We start from the raw sequence: 17,716 nt of genomic DNA on the forward strand, positions 1-17,716 counted from the left end.
CAATAAAGAGTAATTTTTATCCTATTTTTTGTTGATAAGATTGAAAAGGTGGCCTAGGAGATAGAAAAGTTTTTGATGCCCCTTGTTGCCAAGGGGAAAAATAGACTATACAAGAGTTGAAAGAGATGAGAGAATTTGGACCATGTATAAATAAAAGGTCAGAACAGTGAGACAATGCTGTGGTTCTGAGAAGGGAAATTAGAAAGAGAGACAAGTTAAAGATGGAGAAGATCCACCAAGGCATTTCCTAATTCCCACTTAGAAATGGAAGCTCAAAGACAAGAGCTAAGGATGGTTAGTAAAGAAGAATAAAGGAAAACGAGGGATATCAAACAGTGGTGCCATTTCCAGCCACTCTTAAAATGAAATGTAGATCTACATGGATTTACCAATCCAAGCACACAAAGTTCATCAGACCCTATTTGTATTATTTCCTGCTGCCTCTTTTACTTGACATTTATGTGAACTGGCTCTAGAATCCATGTCAAATGGCACCTTTCCAGATTTTTGTCCCACAGAATCCATAGACAAAGTATGCCTTTGAATACATTTTATCTAGTCTGTAAACGTAGGGCCTCCTTCAGCTTGTAATGAATCTACATTTAACTGTGCAAGTCTACATTACTTAATTTCCCTATGTCCACTTTTGGATTTCATTCTATCAGGGAACTCTGGAAACGTCTGAGAAAGTGTCTGTATTTTTACAACAATGCAGTGAATGGTAGTTAAATTATTAAAAGCTGATTTCCCAAATGCCTGTTGAATGTTGATGACAAAATTAAGTCCTTTATTTACAGACAGCTTAAGATTAATTCTTAATTTTAAAAGGGAGAGGAATGGGTGGAGGAGAATTGGGAACATATATAAATGTACACATATGCAGAGAATATATAGAGAGGCATATATGGAACATGTACTTACGTACTGCCCGTAAAGTTACTGAGTGAAAATGTTTCAGAGGATGCTGACAGAAGACCTGGAAGTTGCTGAAGAGCCCATGCATTCAGTTCTGTAACCAATAAATAGAAACTGACTCACATGGAGACATGCTTGTGCTTAACAATTTTCCACACTTTGGCAAGGCCAGTGGACTCATTTTCAGCTAGGTAAAAAAGACAGTTCTAATATTGAGGGTATAGCAACCATCCCTTTATAGCTTGGCTAACAAATACTGGGACACTAGAATCTGTGAAGTATATAGCAATCATGTAAAACAAAATGCCAGAGGAGAACTTAATGGGGTTGCCCACTACTGTCAGACTTTATGGCTGAGGTCACAGCTCTTTTGGAAGAGTTCTATTGTGTCAGCTCATATAGGTCTCCAAGATTGCTTCTTACCTTAAGTGCTATGGGTCAGGTCCTGCTGGGGAAGCCCTCAGGCACTATAGTTGGTCCATTAACTCTTTCAACTATTAACTCCTTCATTTCTGACAAAGAGTAATTCACTGCTTTGCGACTCCACAGCCTCTTGCGTTTTCCAAAGTACATTTGTTATTCACAAAAAAAGCCTAGTGCCTTGACAAAGTCTACTGCCCGCATTCTTGGTGCTGTTTGGCACAGGTCATGTTCTTTGAGTGGTTTATATGGTATGTAAACACAATACTCTATGCTTATCTGGCCTCTAAGACCCTATCTACCATGGTATTCATTCTCTCCCTCCCCCGTGGCCTTAGTGAACCATCATCACCCCTCACCTGGATTAGTGCAATGTCTTCTAACCAACCTCTTTGCTTCTACCCTACCCCTTCCCACTCTGCCCTCAGTCTTAACCAACCACAGTAGCTGGAGCTTTAAAATGCAAATTTGATATCACTTTCAGCTTAAAATTCTTCTGTGACTCTCCTTCAGAAACCAAATGCAAACTTCTTAATAGGCTACACAAAAAGGCCGCCAGGGGCTGACCCTTATCCTCTGTCTCCAGCCTCATCTCCTGAAACTCCCTGCTGGCACCCTGTGCTTGAGCCATTATGAGTTACTTGCACTTCTGTTATCATAATGTATTCTCTCACACATTCATGTCTTTGTTCCTGCTGGTGCAATTTTTTTTTAACTTTTTTTTTAGGTTCAGGGTTACATGTGCAGGTGTGTTATATAGGTAAACTGTATGTCATGGGAGTTTGGCGTAGAGATTATTTTGTTAACCAGGTAATAAGCATAGTACCTGATAGGTAGCTTTTCTGATCCTCTCCCCCCTTCCACCCTCTACCCTCAACTAGGCCTCATTGACTGTTGTTCCCTTCTTTGTGTCCATGTGTTCTCATCATTTAGCTCCCACTTACAAGTATGAAATTAGATATTTGGTTTTCTGTTCCTGTGTTAGTTTGCTAAGGATAGTGGCCTCCAGCTTCATCCATGGTACTGCAAAGTACATAATCTTGTTCTTTTTCATGGCTGCATAGTTTTCTGTGGTGTATATGCACTACATTTTCCTTATCCAGTCTATCATTGATGGGAATTTAGGTTGATTTCATGTTTTTGCTATTGTGAATAGTACTGCAATGATTATACACATGCATGTATTGTTATGGTAGAATGATTTATATTCCTTGGGGTGTATACCCAATAATAAGATTGCTGGGTCAAATGGTAATTCTGTTTTAAGTTATTTGAGGAATCACCACACTGCTTTTCACAATGGTTGAAGTAATTTACATTCCCACTGTCAGTGCATAAGCATTCCCTTTTCTCTACAACCTTGCCAGCATGTTATTTTTTGACTTTTTTTTTTTTGAGACCAAGTCTCACTCTGTCCCCCAGACTGGAGTGTAGTGTCATGATCTCAGCTCACTGCAACCTCCGCCTCCCTGGTTCAAGCAATTCTCCTGCCTCAGCCTCCCAAGTAGCTGGGATTACAGACACATGCCACCACACCCAGCTAATTTTTGTATTTTTAGTAGAGACAGGGTTTCACCACATTGGCCAGGATGGTCTCGAACTCCTGACCTCATGATCAGCCCGCCTCAGCCTCCCAAAGTGCTGGGATTACAGGCATGAGCCACCATGCCCGGCCAACTTTTTATTAATAGCCATTCTGACTGGTGTGAGATGGTATCTCATTGTGGTTTTGATTTGAGTTTCTCTAATGATTAGTGATGTAGAGCATGTTTTCATATGCTTGTTGGCTACATGAATGTCTTCTTTTGAAAATTATCTGCCTGTTCATGCCCTTTTCCCACTTTTTAATGGGATTATTTGTTTCCTGTAAATTTGCTTAAGTTCCTTATAGATGATGGATGTTAGACCTTTGTAAGATGCATAGTTTGCAAGTATTTTCTACCATTCTGTAGGTTGTATGTTCACTCTGTTGATAGTTTCTTTCACTGTGCAGAAGCTCTTTAGTTTAATTAGATACTGTTTGTCAATTTTTGCTTTTTTTTTTTTTGAAATTGCTTTTGATGTCTTTATTATTAAATCTTTGACAAGTCCTATGTGCTGAATGATATTGCCTAGGTTGTCTTCCAGGGTGTTTCATTTAAGTCTTTGATCCACCTTGAGTTAATTTTTGTACATGGTGTAAGGAAAGGGCCCAGATTCAATCTTCTGCATATTGCTAGCCAGTTATCCCAGCACCATTTATTGAATAGGGAGTCGTTTCCCTATTGCTTATTTTTGTCAACGATCAGATGGTTGTAGGTGTGTGGCCTTATTTCTGGGCTCTCTGTTCTATTCCATTGGTCTATGTGTCTGTTTTTGTACCAGTACTGTGCTGTTTTGGTTACTGTAGCCCTGTGGTATAGTTTAGTCAGGTAATGTGATGCCCCCAGCTTTGTTCTTTTTGCTTAGAGTTGCCTTGGTTATTTGGGCTATTTTTTTGGTTCCATATGAATTTTAAAATAGTTTTTCCTAGTTCTGTGAAGAATGTCATTGGTAGTTTGACAGGAATAACATTGAATCTGTGCATTGTTTTGGGCAGTATAGCCATTTTAATGATATTGATTCTTACTATCCATGAGCATAGAATGTTTTTCCATTTGTTTATGTCTTCTCTGATTTCTTTAAGGAGTGTTTTGTAATTCTCATTGTAGAGATCTTTCACCTCCCTAGTTAGCTGTATTCCTAGGTATTTTATTCTGTCTCTAACAAATATGAATGGGATTGCATTCCTGATTTGGCTCTCAGCTTGGCTGTTGTTGGTGTCTAGGAAGGCTAGTGATGTTTGTGCCTTGATTTTGTATCCTGAGACTTTGCTGACATTGTTTATCAGATCATGGAGTTTTGGGGCAGATACTATGGGGTTTTCTAGATATAGAATCATGTCACCTACAGAGATGGTTTGACTTCCTCTCTTCCTATTTGGATGCCTTTTATTTATTAGTCTTGACTGATTGCTCTGGCCAGAATTTCCAATACTATGTTGAATAAGAGTGGTGAGAGAGGGACCAGGCAAAGTGGCTCACGACTGTAATCGCAATACTTTGGGAGGCTGAGGCAGGAGGATCATGAGGTCAACAGATTGAGATCACCCTGGCCAACATGGTGAAACCCCATCTCTACTAAAAATACAAAAATTAGCTGGGCATGGTGGCGCCTACCTGTCGTCCTAGCTACTTGGGAGGCTGAGGCAGGAGAATCACTTGAACCTGGGAGGTGGAGGTTGCAGTGAGCCAAGATCGTGCCACTGCATTCCAGCCTGGTGATAGAGCAAGACTCCGTCTCAAAAAACAAAAACAACAACAACAACAACAAAGGGAATGGTGAGAGAGGACATCCTTGTCTTGTGCTGGTTTTCAAGGGGAATGCTTCCAGCTTTTGCCCATTCAGTATGATGTTAACTATGAGTTTGTTGTAGATGACTCTTAACATTTTGAAGTGTGTTCCTTCAATGCCTAGATTATTGAGAGTTGTTAACATGAAAGGATGTTGGCAATTCTAATGCCTAGAGCACCCTTCCTATCCTCTCTGCCTATGTGTTGTTATGGTAGAATGATTCTATGTCTGATTCATCGTTTTTTAAGGGCTTTATTGAGATACAATTTACATAACATATAATTTACTAATTTAACATATGCAACTCAGTGGGTTTTAGTTTGGCCATGGAGTTGTACAACCAACATCACTATTTAATGTCAGAATATCTTTGCCTTCCTCAGAGAAAACTTGTACCCAATAGCAGACTTTCAATCTCCTGCCCTTCCTCCAACCCCTGGAAACCATTAATCTACTCTCTGTCTTTATTGATTTGCCTATTTCAGATTCATCTTTCAAGATTTCTCAGGTGTTGCTGTCTCTTGTTTGTCTTCCAGGCCCCAGATTTCAAAGTCTGTTATCTGGATTCCAGTAATACCCTATGCAAGGCTATGTCTTAGCGTGTATTTCACTGAATTCTTGCCTGCCTCCCCCAGGAAGTAACAGTCCTCTCTGAAACCCCGATGCCTAACACTTTGCTTGGCTCATAGGTAGTGCTCCATAGCTACTGGCTAAATGAAAGAATGACAGGGAGGAGGGCTTCTCAATGAGTGGGTGACAGATGAGTGAGGATATAAGCCAGACAGTGAATGCTTAAGTGTCCATTTTTCAGCTCACTTGCACTTAAATAAACTTACCAACCACTACACTGATGTCTCTTCCATCTCTACAGTTGATGTGCATGTTCCAGAACCTAGGGAAATATTTCCATAAGTGGTGCAGAAGGAATGTATCCTCAGGAAATATTCATGATACAGCAGTTTAAGCTTTACCTATGGGACTAACAGGAACACTCTCAGGCCATCTTTCTGCTTAATGTTTTCAATTTTCTATTTATTCTCTCTCTCTCCACCCCACTCCTTCTCCCTCCCCCCTCTCTTCCTCTCCCCCACTCTCCACACAACCTCAAGATATTTGCCTTTGCTTTTAAAGCACATTTTAGAATATCTCTGTTTAACAATGTAGGTCTTAAGACTTAAAAAAAATACTTTAGTATGAAATGTCTGAACAAGAATCCACTTTGAAAGCTGTTTAATTGTTCCATTTTAATATTCCACATTTCTTTCTTCATGATTGTATATTAAAAAGCTCATTAGCAAGGGAATATAAAACAATTTAACAACAAAATAGAATATAAAGATGTTTAAAAAGAAACTCTCTGATTTTCAGCATTTTCTTGGCTAGAGCCAAATGGGAGTAAACCCTGACTCTGGCTACCATTTTGGATCTTTATGTGTCTCTATGTCTTTCTCCCTGTTTCAACTTCCTCCTTCTCTTTTAATATCTTATCATCTCCCATGTCTCTTTTCTCCTCCATTCCTGATCTCTTTGTCACTCTCTCTTTTTTTGATTTTCTCCTCTGCCCATTCTGCTGCCTGAGGCTTCTTTTAATGTTTCACCTTCTGTTTCTCCTCCACTTTCTCTTTCATTCTTCCTAACTAGTCTATTTTCTCTTTCTTTCCTCCTGTTCCTTTCACACATGCAAAATGAGGTAGGAAAGGCACAATGGTGGGGCATGAGCAGGAAAAGAGAGTGGGAGAGACTAACAATGGGGCTGTCTTTCGCCTACCCCATCATCTGCCACCAAAGGAAATGTGTGCTGGTCCAAATCGCCCGTATTTCTTCCCCTTTAAGGTAAGGCACATAACCTCTCTGTGCCTCACTTTTGTCCTCTATTAATTAAAGCAAAATAGTACCTTCCCAGACTACCTCCCAGAGATGTTAGGGGCAAACCTGGGAATGAATATGAAAAATGTTTGAAAAGAAACAGACCCCTGTGATTGGGAAGCACTGAGGAGGAACGGGTGGGAGGATGACGGCCTTGCACTGCATAGGGATCCAATTAACTGAGGATTGCAGTTCTTGCCCCTTTGAGGAGTGCGTTTCTTTTCACCTTTGTTCTACTCACCACATCACTTGGTTGTCTGTGTACCTTGTTTGAATGTTCTTAGTGTCTTCAGAGGGGAAGGATAACTTGCTCCTTTGTATGCTGTTGATTTTTATCCCTTCCTTTTCTCTTGCCTTGGGCTAGCAAACGGAACCTCCAGCAGCCAGCTCTCTACCCCCAAGTCTAAGCAGTCTCCCATCTCTACGCCCACCAGTCCTGGCAGCCTCCGGAAGCACAAGGTATTATGTCTCTTATACCTTACTAAACCTCTTTGCACTCAGAGTTTCCTGAATGGCTCAGTGAAGGTTTTCTCTTCCATTCCAACTCAAAAGCACATTAAGGCCAGAAATTTTCTTCATCTGGCTCCATTAACTTGAAGTTCTGGGAATCCAAGCAGGGAGCAAGCTTATAGTCATTTTTATTTATTCCTCCAGTTCCTGATTTGTTTCCTGCTACATTCTAACACTTCTTCCAAAGGGTTTCCAAAAGGTCTCCAAAGCTAATGAGGTAACCAAATCCTGCTTTGGGACATGGGTTGAGCACTTGTCTCCCCAATTCAGAGACATAGCAAAGGGGGTGTTCAGGGCACTTTATGTCACCAGGCACCAGTCAGTGGAAATGACAAAGATAGCAGTCCCAAAAAGTTGCACTGAGTTACCTATTCCATTTAGATTTACTGGACATCAACAAATGAATAGCTCCTACTTTCACTATGTACTCTTCATTACCAGGCAGATTCTGGTGCAGTGTAGGAAGAGAGCACATATACACATTGCACTGGCCTTGGCCACCATGTATACCCCTTAAACTATTCCAAATAAATATATCATTAAATAGCAGAGCACATAAATTCCCTAGCCCTACTGTCCAAACAGATTCTCACCCAAAAATCTCTGTGTAGAAAATATGCAATGGTCACTGCCTTGAATCTCTTATACCTGAGACAGTGTTGATGTGACTTACTCTCCGAATACCATACTGTGGAGCAACTTCCTCCAGCCTTCTCTAATCTTTTTCCTGCTCACAAGACTGGGTGTGAGATGGTAAAAGGCAAAAAGCCATCAATATGACTAATTGCATCACAGAATCAGAGATGGTCAGAGATGGAAGACACCTTAGATGGAGATAAATTAGTTTTATTTGATTCTCTAAATAATCTTATGAGGTTTGACATTTTACAGATGAGGAAATTGAGAGCCAAAAGGTTAAGTTACTTACCAGGGTAACATATCTAGCTATAAGAGTGGTACCCAAGTCACCGCCAGTGGTATGCTGTAGCCAGCTCACACGAGGTGGTGAGAGCTGATTGTGTACATTGCTTCTCAACTCTGTATTGAGTGACATCATATTTGTAACTTGAATTTGGCCATGGTGGGAATATTTACACCATGGACATTAACAAATACTATAAGTCAAGGTTGTTTTTTTCTCACAGTCAGTTGCTAAACAGTTAATAGCACACCACTGCCCGTCATCCATTTTCATTTTCTTTTTTCTATATCAGTCTTTTAATTTCCTGGCTAATCTGGCTACTGCCTGCCCCACAATTTCTAATGTCTGTTCCGTTGCTTTAATGGCCCCTTTAACTTCTGCTATTGAACCTTCCAGAACTTTCTGATTGTCCTGTTGAGCTATTTCATTTCACCAAAGAAGTATTTACTGAACTCTGTGTAACCAGTGTTACCTAGAGATTATGAGATGGATGAAAATAGTTTTTATAGTTGGCTTTTAGTTATTCTTTGCTGAGCAGCAAAGCTTGTAAATATGGACATGCCAAAATGGGAACAGACTACTTCTGTTGTTCCACTGTCCACACAACACCTCCTATATGCCTTTCTGCCCCTACCTTCCTTTTGGGAGGCATGATTTACCCTAGCACCTTCCATCGGTACCTTCCCTAAAGTGTGAAGGCAGCTTGGACATTTGTTCTGCACACTCAAGTTATTCAGTTTTTCAACTGACATGTTCAGGTCATTTACGCTGAGGACCCATCATCCATAAGCCCACCAAGGTGAGTTGTTTGCATTGTTAAACTATTTTTCCTGGTTGGGCTTGCAGGCACTTATGGCTTGTTTGTTTACTGACTCAATTCTAACCATTGAAGGACTAGAATAAGCTCACAGGTGGCAGCATTGTCAGAGCTTCACTGTTTTCATAACTGTGGAATTTTCAGTGTTTCATTTTATTTTTAAAATTACTCTTTTTAAAGACAGTTAAGCAAGCAAATGTTAAGTAATACATTATATCATTTTCTAGAGCAAGCTTTTAAATAAAGTAACATTTAAATTTGGTATAATTCTCACTATTTTTAAAGCTCTTTATTTTTATATCATTTCAAACTTACAGAAGAGTTGCAAAAATAATAAACAACTTATGTATCTCTTTACAGGGATTCACTAGTTGTTTATATTTTGCCTCATCTACTTATTTTTTATGTTCTCCCTCTCTCTCTCTCTCTCTATATATATATATGTGTGTGTGTGTGTGTGTATATATATATAGATACATACACAAATAAATACATATAGTACATGTTATTATTTTTTCTGAACTATTTGAGATTAACATCATGGGCAAACATTATGCCCCTTTACCCCTCAATATGTCAGTATGTAGTTCCTAAGAACAAGGACTTTTTCTTTCATAACCATAGCGCAATCATCAAAATTAGGAAATTTAACACTGGCACAATACTATTATATACTCTACAGTCCATATTCAAACTTTATCAATTGCTTTAATAATGTTTTTTTTTTTTCTGGTCCAAAATCCAATATAGAATCACATGTTGCAAGTTCTCATGTCCCTTTAGTCTTCTTTAATCTGGAAAAGTCCCTGAGACTCTCTATCTCTCAGTACAGTATATTGTAGAAATAAAGGGTACAGGCCAGTTATTTGGTAGAATGCCTTTCAATTTGGGCTTGTCTGATGTTTCCTTGTGATTAGATTCAGATTCTGAATTTGGGGCAGGAATATCATAGGAGTGATGTTGTATCCTCTCAGTGCATCCTATCAAGAAGCAATAGTGTCATGCTTACACCACCAGTAATGAAGATTGAACTGGTTTTTCTGAATAAGATAAAAAGCTTGTGACCCTGTCTCAGTCCCCCTGGATCTCAGGTCCTAGATTCATGCTCCTCCTTTCACACAGCTACCTGAACCTTAGCACCATCAAGTCTCGGGGCAGCAGGTCTGAGCAGATCTCATCTAAACTTCTGTCCAAGTGGACCTGAAAGGTGTGAGTCATGATGCAGACAGGAAGCAGATGGCTGAGGCCACGACTTTCCTCCTGCACAAGTGGAAAAAACTTGAAGTCCCAGCATCCCTTTGGTAACTTTTGATGGCTGTGGCGGGGCCCTAAGCTGTAATCAGCTTCTTGGCTTCTTCTCTTAAGCAGTTCATGGAGAATCTTCTTTAATGCAGCTGCAATGGGGTTAGCCAAAGTCCGCATACTCAAGTGTTACAATGTGGACACGAAGTAAATCCTTGGATAGTTAATGAGAACAACATTTTGCATTTTCATACTGCTTTTTTTTCTATTGCACAGCCATTTTCTCATTTTCTCTTGTGATATCCCTGTGAAAGAGACAGGGCAGATAGCATTTCCCTTTTACGGATGAGAAAAAAAGAGGTGCGGAGGAAAGACAGTCCCAGTATGATTCAACAAAAATTTATTAAGGATCCCTTTGGAGAAATACGTAGTAAAGATTTTCAAAAAAATCTAGAAGGATAAGGAAACTCTTTCATTTATTTAATTTTTAAAATTTCAGATCAGCGATTGCACCAATGGCTTTAAATTTAGAGGCATTTTGTATGCAGTTGTCTAGAGACTAGAGGGAAGTATATTCAACATAGTATTTGAAAATATAAATAACGTTATTTAAATATGCACTTTCCTGTGCTTCCAGACTTCTTTTGTCCTCTTGTATGTACTTGGAGAGGCCCTTTGATGAATAAAGTAGGGTCCTGACCCTTAAATCACAGAATGCAACTAACTCTAATATAAGTGGCTTTGGGTAGTATGATCAAGAGCTAACGAAAGGACTGCATGAGCACAAAGGAGGGTGGGAAAGACATCCTACTGGGAGAGGGTGGGAGATGGGGAAAGCTTTTCACAGAGGTAACATTTAAGTGGCTGGTGAAGAGAACAGGCATGCCAGCTTTAAAAAAATTAGCAAGAAACAAAATCACACCATCATAAAATTGCAGGGCACGTTTGGGAAATAGAAAAACCAAATTAGAAGCCAGGTTTCTCAAAACTCCTCCCTGACTTCCTTTGGACTATAAGCTCCTTGGACCAGAGACCAACTTTTTGTTTTCTCTAACACAATAGTATCGCCAGCACAGCTGTATTTGTTACAAACATTTTGTTCTGTAGGGCTCCAAGGGACTAAGCAAATGAATTTCAGGTGCAAATTATTTGTATTGCTAAGCAATATGTGTGTTTCTGTATTTCTACATATCAATCAACAACAACAGAATGTTGAGATAATTCCTTTTCCTGAACACTGTTCTACCCATACAAGAAAATACATTTTGAATACGAAATAATTTGATGGAGATACAGTGTTCAGAAGTTCATAATTAGGCCTAGTTCTATGAATTCTCTCCATTGCCTGCATCTCATGCCATTAATTTGGAGTCTCACAGCAGCTACAAGTGAAATCTCTTCAGGATTCTACCCTCAGGCCTTATCCCCGCTTCCTCTGAGATAAAGTTCTGGAACAATCTTCTCAGGTAATTTTTTCCAGCAACCAAGCAACTCCACTGAAGTGTCTGTTGCATGAATAATGCTAAAGCCCAGTGGTTCAGTGTGCTGGGACTCAAGGTGGCCTCCAAATGATTAAAAGGTACTTTTGTACTACCTGAAAAATACCCAGGGAGTTCACTAACTTGGCAATGTGTGTACCATTTCTCTTGCTTTGGGGTAACTACAGAAAAAAATAGAATGATTGCAGTTTATAGAATTTTGGAACTAGAAGGAACCTTAAAGATCTTCCTCAGTTTTAAGATCTAGAAGCAAGGACCCTGAAAAGAGAAGTTAAATGGCAAAGGTAGGCCTAGAATCTGAGTCTCCAGACTCTTAATCCTATGCTTTTTATATTACAGTGTTGTTTCATCATATGCAAGTTTAACTTAATGGAATTCATCAATAGTCATAACATAGTAATAGAGCGAACAACTATAAAACCTTCTCTTACATTTGTATACATCATTACATCCTGAATATCACTACATACCTATATATACACATTACATATATTTATAATATATAATATATATTATATTTATGATATATAATAAATATATATTATATTTATTACAATATATACAATATTATATATGTGTTATTTAATATATTTATAATATATATAAGAAATATATATACGTGTGTATATATAGGTGTGTAGTGATATATACATTATAAATACATATACATGCATATTGCTGTATATGGCTGCATACTCAGAAATCACATAAATAGTACTTAATTGTCAATATAAAGGATTTTCAAAGGTACTTTAAAACAATAACAGCTTATTGAGATATAATTCCCATAGTATAGAAGTCACTCCTTTAAAGGGTACAGTCTGGTGGTTTTTAAGGTAATTTAGTATACCACTATCTACTTTTAGAACATATTCATCACCCTCAAAATAAACCCCTTACCCGTTAGCAGTCGCAGCCCCTTCCCCTTTCATCCAACCCCTGGCAACCAACCACTAATCAATTCTGTTTCTATGGGCTAGCATATTTGAAATAGTTCATATAAATTTCCCCCTAAAAACTGCTTTAGCTGCATTCTATAAGTTTTGGTATGTTGTGATTTCATTTTCCTTTATCTCAAGGTATTTTCTAATTTTTCTTGTGATTTCTTTTTTGACTCACTGGTTAGTCATCTGTGTGTTATTTAATTTCAACATATATATGAATTTCCTGAATCTTTCCATTATTGTTTCTAATTTAATTCCACTCGGGCCAAAGAATATAATTTGTATCATTTAAATCCTTTTAAATTTATTGAGAATTGTTTTATGGCCTAGCATATGATCTATCCTGGAGAATGTTCCATGGGAGCTTGAAAAGAATATGTATTCTTCTCTCATTGGATAGAATATTCCATAAATGTGTATTTGTTTATAGTATTATTCAAGTCCTCTAATTACTCGTTGGTCTTCTGTCTAGTTGTCCTATCCGTTATTGAAAGTGGGATATTTAAGTCTTCACCTAATATAGTTGACTTGATTGTTTCTCCATTCAATTCCATCAGTTTTTGCTTGGTGTATTTTGGTACTCTGTTAAGATACATAAATATTTATATTTATGTTTTCTGGATATATTGACTCTTTTTATCATTATAAAATGTTCTTTGTCTCTAGTAATAAATTTGTCTTAAAGTCTATTTTTTTCTGACATCAATACAGCAATTCTAGCTCTCTTTAGTTACTGATTGCATGGCAAATCTTTTTCCATCACTTTACTTTCAACATATTTGTGTGTTTGAATCTAAATTGTTTCTCTTTTAGATAGCATTGAGTTGGATCATGTTTTCTAAAAATCTATTTTGCCAGTCTCTGCCTTTAATTGGATTGCTTTATCTACTCATGTTTAACGTAATTATGGTAAAGCGGGAATTACATCTAACATTTTGTGATTTTCTATATATGTTATATCATTTTTTGTTCATTACTTGATGCTTGCCTTTTATGTGTTAAATATATTTCTTAGTGCACCATTTTAATTCCCTTGTTGTATTTTTACTAATTTCATTTTGAGTAATATTTTTTAGTGGTTGCCCTGAGGATTACAATTTACATTTTAATACACTCTACTTAAGATTAATACAAACTTGATTTAAATTATATATAAAAATTTTGCCATAGCATAGCTCTGTTTCTTTCCCACTCCTTTTTTCTCTTACTGACATACAAATTACATCTTTATACATAATAAGTCCATCAACACAGTCTTGTAATTACTAGTTCTTGTAGTTGTCTTTTGAAATAAGCCAGACACAGAAAGAAAAATATGGTATAATCTCACATATATGTGGGATCTGAAAGAAAAAAGGGTCAAATATACACAGATGGAGAATAAAACAGAGGTTACCAGAAGCCCAGGATAGAAAGGGAAGAAATGAGGTGATGTAGGTTAAAGGATAAAAAGTAACAGATATATAGGATGAACACATCTAGAGATCTTAATGTAAAATATGAGGACTATAGGTAATAAAATTGTATTATTGGGTAAGTAGATTTTAGCTGCTCTTGTCAGCAAAAAAGTAATTATTTCACTATAGTAACCACTATACTATCTATATGCAACCCATTACATTATGTTGCAAACTTCAAATATACACAGTAAAATTTACTTTTAAAAAAAGAAGAAAAGAGTTACAAAAATAAGTTTGTACAGTCTTTTGTGTTTACTTATACATTTACTATTTTTTTAATTATGTGGATTTGAATTACTTTCTCATATCCTTTAATTTCTCTGTGGATGATTCTCTTTAATATTCTTTTGCAGGACAGGTCTGCTAGCAATGAATTTTGTGTGTCTATTTGGGAATGTTTTAATTTCTCCTTTATTTGTGATGATAATTTTGAATGAATAGGATAGTTTTGTTTGCTTACCTTAAATGCCTTGATCCAGCAAGACTCCCAGCCTTTGCCGAGGGACTCTGTTCCCCTGTTGGGACATGATTTCAATGCTCTGCCAGGCAGTTTACAACTCCATCTTAGCATTCTCTTGCTGCTTGCACAGGGCCTCAGGGTCAGCCAGTGGGGAAAGATTAGGGCCATCTCACTTGTTTTCTAAGAATATACCCAGTCCTGAACTTGTGCCTGGCCTTCTAGATTCCCAGGAATATGTCTGAGCTTTTCTTTTCTTTTCTTTTTTTTTTTTTTTTTTGAGACGGAATCTTGCTCTGTCGCCCGGGCTGGAGTGCAGTGGCTGGATCTCAGCTCACTGCAAGCTCCGCCTCCCGGGTTTATGCCATTCTCCTGCCTCAGCCTCCGGAGTAGCTGGGACTACAGGCGCCCGCCACCTGGCCGGGCTAGTTTTTTGTATTTTTGGTAGAGATGGGGTTTCACCGTGCTAGCCAGGATGGTCTCGATCTCCTGACCTCGTGATCCGCCCGTCTCGGCCTCCCAAAGTGCTGGGATTAGAGGCTTGAGCCACAGCGCCCGGCCCTGAGCTTTTCAAAGATCGTTATAGGCACATAATTCTATGACTTTTTCCTTTCAAGGTTTTCAGCAGCTTGATTTGCCCCAACTTTTGCCCTCTTCCTCCTACGGCTGCGATTTTTAAACAATTGCAACTGATCAATGCCCCCTGAAAAGGCTGTTCACAGCAAGTGTGCTCTGAGTCAGGTTAAAAAAAGAACCTGGCAAATGGGAGTTTCCAGGGAGCTAACCCACAGGTCAAAGAGTGACAATTCTCTGGGAATGAGTTATATGGGGAGCTCCAAACCCCCAACTGCATCCTCTAGTAACTACTAGATTGCTGTTTTTCACAGGTAGAGTAGTTGTGACTTTTGGTTTTCAAGGCTACCATGGAGCTGGGAAGAGGGAAAATGGAAATAGGGCAAGTTGAAACACCAAACATCTTAGTATTTTTACAAGATTCATCGGTGTTTTTTCAATACTATTTGGACTGTTGCAAGCTTTTGATTGATTTTTAGAGTCCTGAAAAAGTTCATTTTGACAGTTTTGCCAATGTTACTGCATTTGTTGAGGAACAGATTTTCAGAGGGGCTTATGCCACCTCTCTAGAAGTCCAGAACTCAAAAATACTTTTGACTATGTTCACTTTACTCCAGTACTTCAGAATTAATCCCTTCAGAGATACAACTCCATTGTATGCCACTTTGCCTCAATTCCATTTTACATGTATTCGTTGCATTTCTAGTATTTTCTTGACATTGTACATCCTACCTGTTTATCAGTTTTCTAAGAAACTTTTGTTTGGTAGTTTAGAACAGGGATGCCAAATTCTGCCTGTGTCTTGGTTATATTTGCATGGATGACCCACCCCATCTAAAATGTTTTTTTTTTTTTTTACGTATTTAAGGGGTTGTAAAAGAGCAAACCCCAAACAAACAATGAGGAATGTGTGACAGAGACCATATGTGACCTGCAAAGAAAACCTAAAATAGTTACTATCTAATCTTTTACAGAAAATTTTGCCAACCCCTGGCTTACAGTGAAGGGATGGTACGTTGACGAGAACTGAGAACTGAGTCTATTTGCTGTAGTTGCCTTTGTTGTGTTTCTTAATCATTCAATATTCCTTTAGGACTCCCAAATTATAGTCTCAGAGCTGGAAGAAACCTTACAGATTATTCACTGATAAAGAAACCAATATTCAAAGATTTGTTCAATGTCGTAGCATTAATTGGCCAGGGTTAAACCTTGGGTTTCTGAATATGCTTTACTCCTCTTTCCATTATAAGGTGCCTACAAGTTTTCCTGTCACTTCTTTCTCAGCAAAAAGCATTTTCAATGTTAGATAAATTCTCAATGTTACATAAATAAGTCCTTCTCCTCCCCACTCTTGTCTCTCTTCCTCATTTCCACTCTTTTCTCTACCTCAAGGAGAAACTGTGTTCTCCAATTTTCTTGAACAATCCTCTACTGAAGTTCTTGTCCTTATGATACAAAAGCAGTGGCAAGGCGGTGGGGGTGGGGGTGCCACAGAATTGATTCTATATTTTCCAGTTTTCTTTGGTATCTTACCGAAAACATGTATGAAAAAATGTGGTTTTCAAATTGTGTTCCATTTGGGAAAGATGAGAAAGACAGAAGTGGGTGAGATTTTGCCTCCCACACCTCTGGTACAACTAGAACAACTACACTTTTACCTGTTCCATGTATTGGGCTTCCAAGTAATATTTCATTTGAATAGAGGATTTAAAGGGAGAGAGAGGGAGGAAAGAAGAGAGAGAGAGAGGGACAGAGTTAAAAACCAGTGATTTATACCATGGATGGAGTCCAAGAGGAATCACAAGGATCTTCAAATAAAGCCCTTGGAGAATGGGAAAAAGTCAGTGCCATGTCATCTCTGGCCCTCCATCTCCTCAAGACAGACATAAGGCTTGGGGCAGTATTGCAGCCAGGAATCCCAACTCTTGGAAGCATCAGAAAATAAGTTGGAAGTAGGTAAATGTGGTACATTTTCCCAGCTATCATTTATTCAGGGCCTGAAAGTTCTCTGGAAGATTGAAATGAAACTACATATATATTCACAACTGATTTTGACAGGGGTGCAAATGTCAGTCAATGGAGGAAAGACAGTCTCTTCAATAATACTGCTGGAGTAGTTGAATATTCATAGGCAAAAAAAAGTGTCATGGCCGGGTGCAGTGGATCATGTCTGTAATCCCAGCATTTTCGGAGGCCGAAGTGGAGGATCACTTGAAGTCAAGAGTTCGAAACCAGCCTGGCCAACATGGTGAAAATACTAAAAATACACAAATTAACCGGGCATGGTGGTGGGCACCTGTAATCCCGGCTACTCGGGAGGCTGAGGTAGGAGAATCGCTTGAGCCCAGGCGGCAGAGGTTGCAGTGAGTGGAGATCACACCACTGCACTCCATCCTGGGTGACAGAGAGGGACTCTGTCAAAAAGAAAAAAAAAAAAAAGAAAAAAAATGTTTCTTGACCTAAACCTCGTATCATACGCAAAAATTAAAAATGGATTATAAGCAAAGAATTCTTAGACTTGACAACAAAAGTAAAATCCATAAAATAAAAACTGATAAGTTGGGTAAATTTGACCTCCAAAATTAAAAATGTTTGCTCTGCCAAAGACCATGCAAAAGGTGTGAAGGTGTAAAAAGACAAGATATAGACTGGGAGAAAATATTTGCAACCCAATATCTAATTAAAGGCTTCCTTGGAGAATATAAAATAACTGTTAAAA

At 38.4% G+C, this 17,716-nt stretch overlaps 1 protein-coding gene across 8 annotated transcripts in view; it reads left to right on the forward strand.

The window, feature by feature from the left end:
- DCX (doublecortin) overlaps positions 1-17,716 on the forward strand; it is a 122,273-nt gene that overhangs the window by 95,475 nt on the left and 9,082 nt on the right. For 6 of the 8 annotated variants that reach the window (XM_023203115.1, XM_023203117.1, XM_031936629.1 and 3 more), the window contains exon 6: positions 6,938-7,032. The exons of the other annotated variants lie outside the window; for them this stretch is intronic. In XM_023203115.1, coding sequence (XP_023058883.1) covers positions 6,938-7,032 — 95 coding nt within the window. The remainder of the gene's footprint in view (positions 1-6,937; positions 7,033-17,716) is intronic. 8 annotated transcript variants of the gene reach the window in all.

The sequence above is a fragment of the Piliocolobus tephrosceles genome, chromosome 12 (assembly GCF_002776525.5).
Source record: "Piliocolobus tephrosceles isolate RC106 chromosome 12, ASM277652v3, whole genome shotgun sequence".
NCBI classification, from domain to species: domain Eukaryota; kingdom Metazoa; phylum Chordata; class Mammalia; order Primates; family Cercopithecidae; genus Piliocolobus; species Piliocolobus tephrosceles.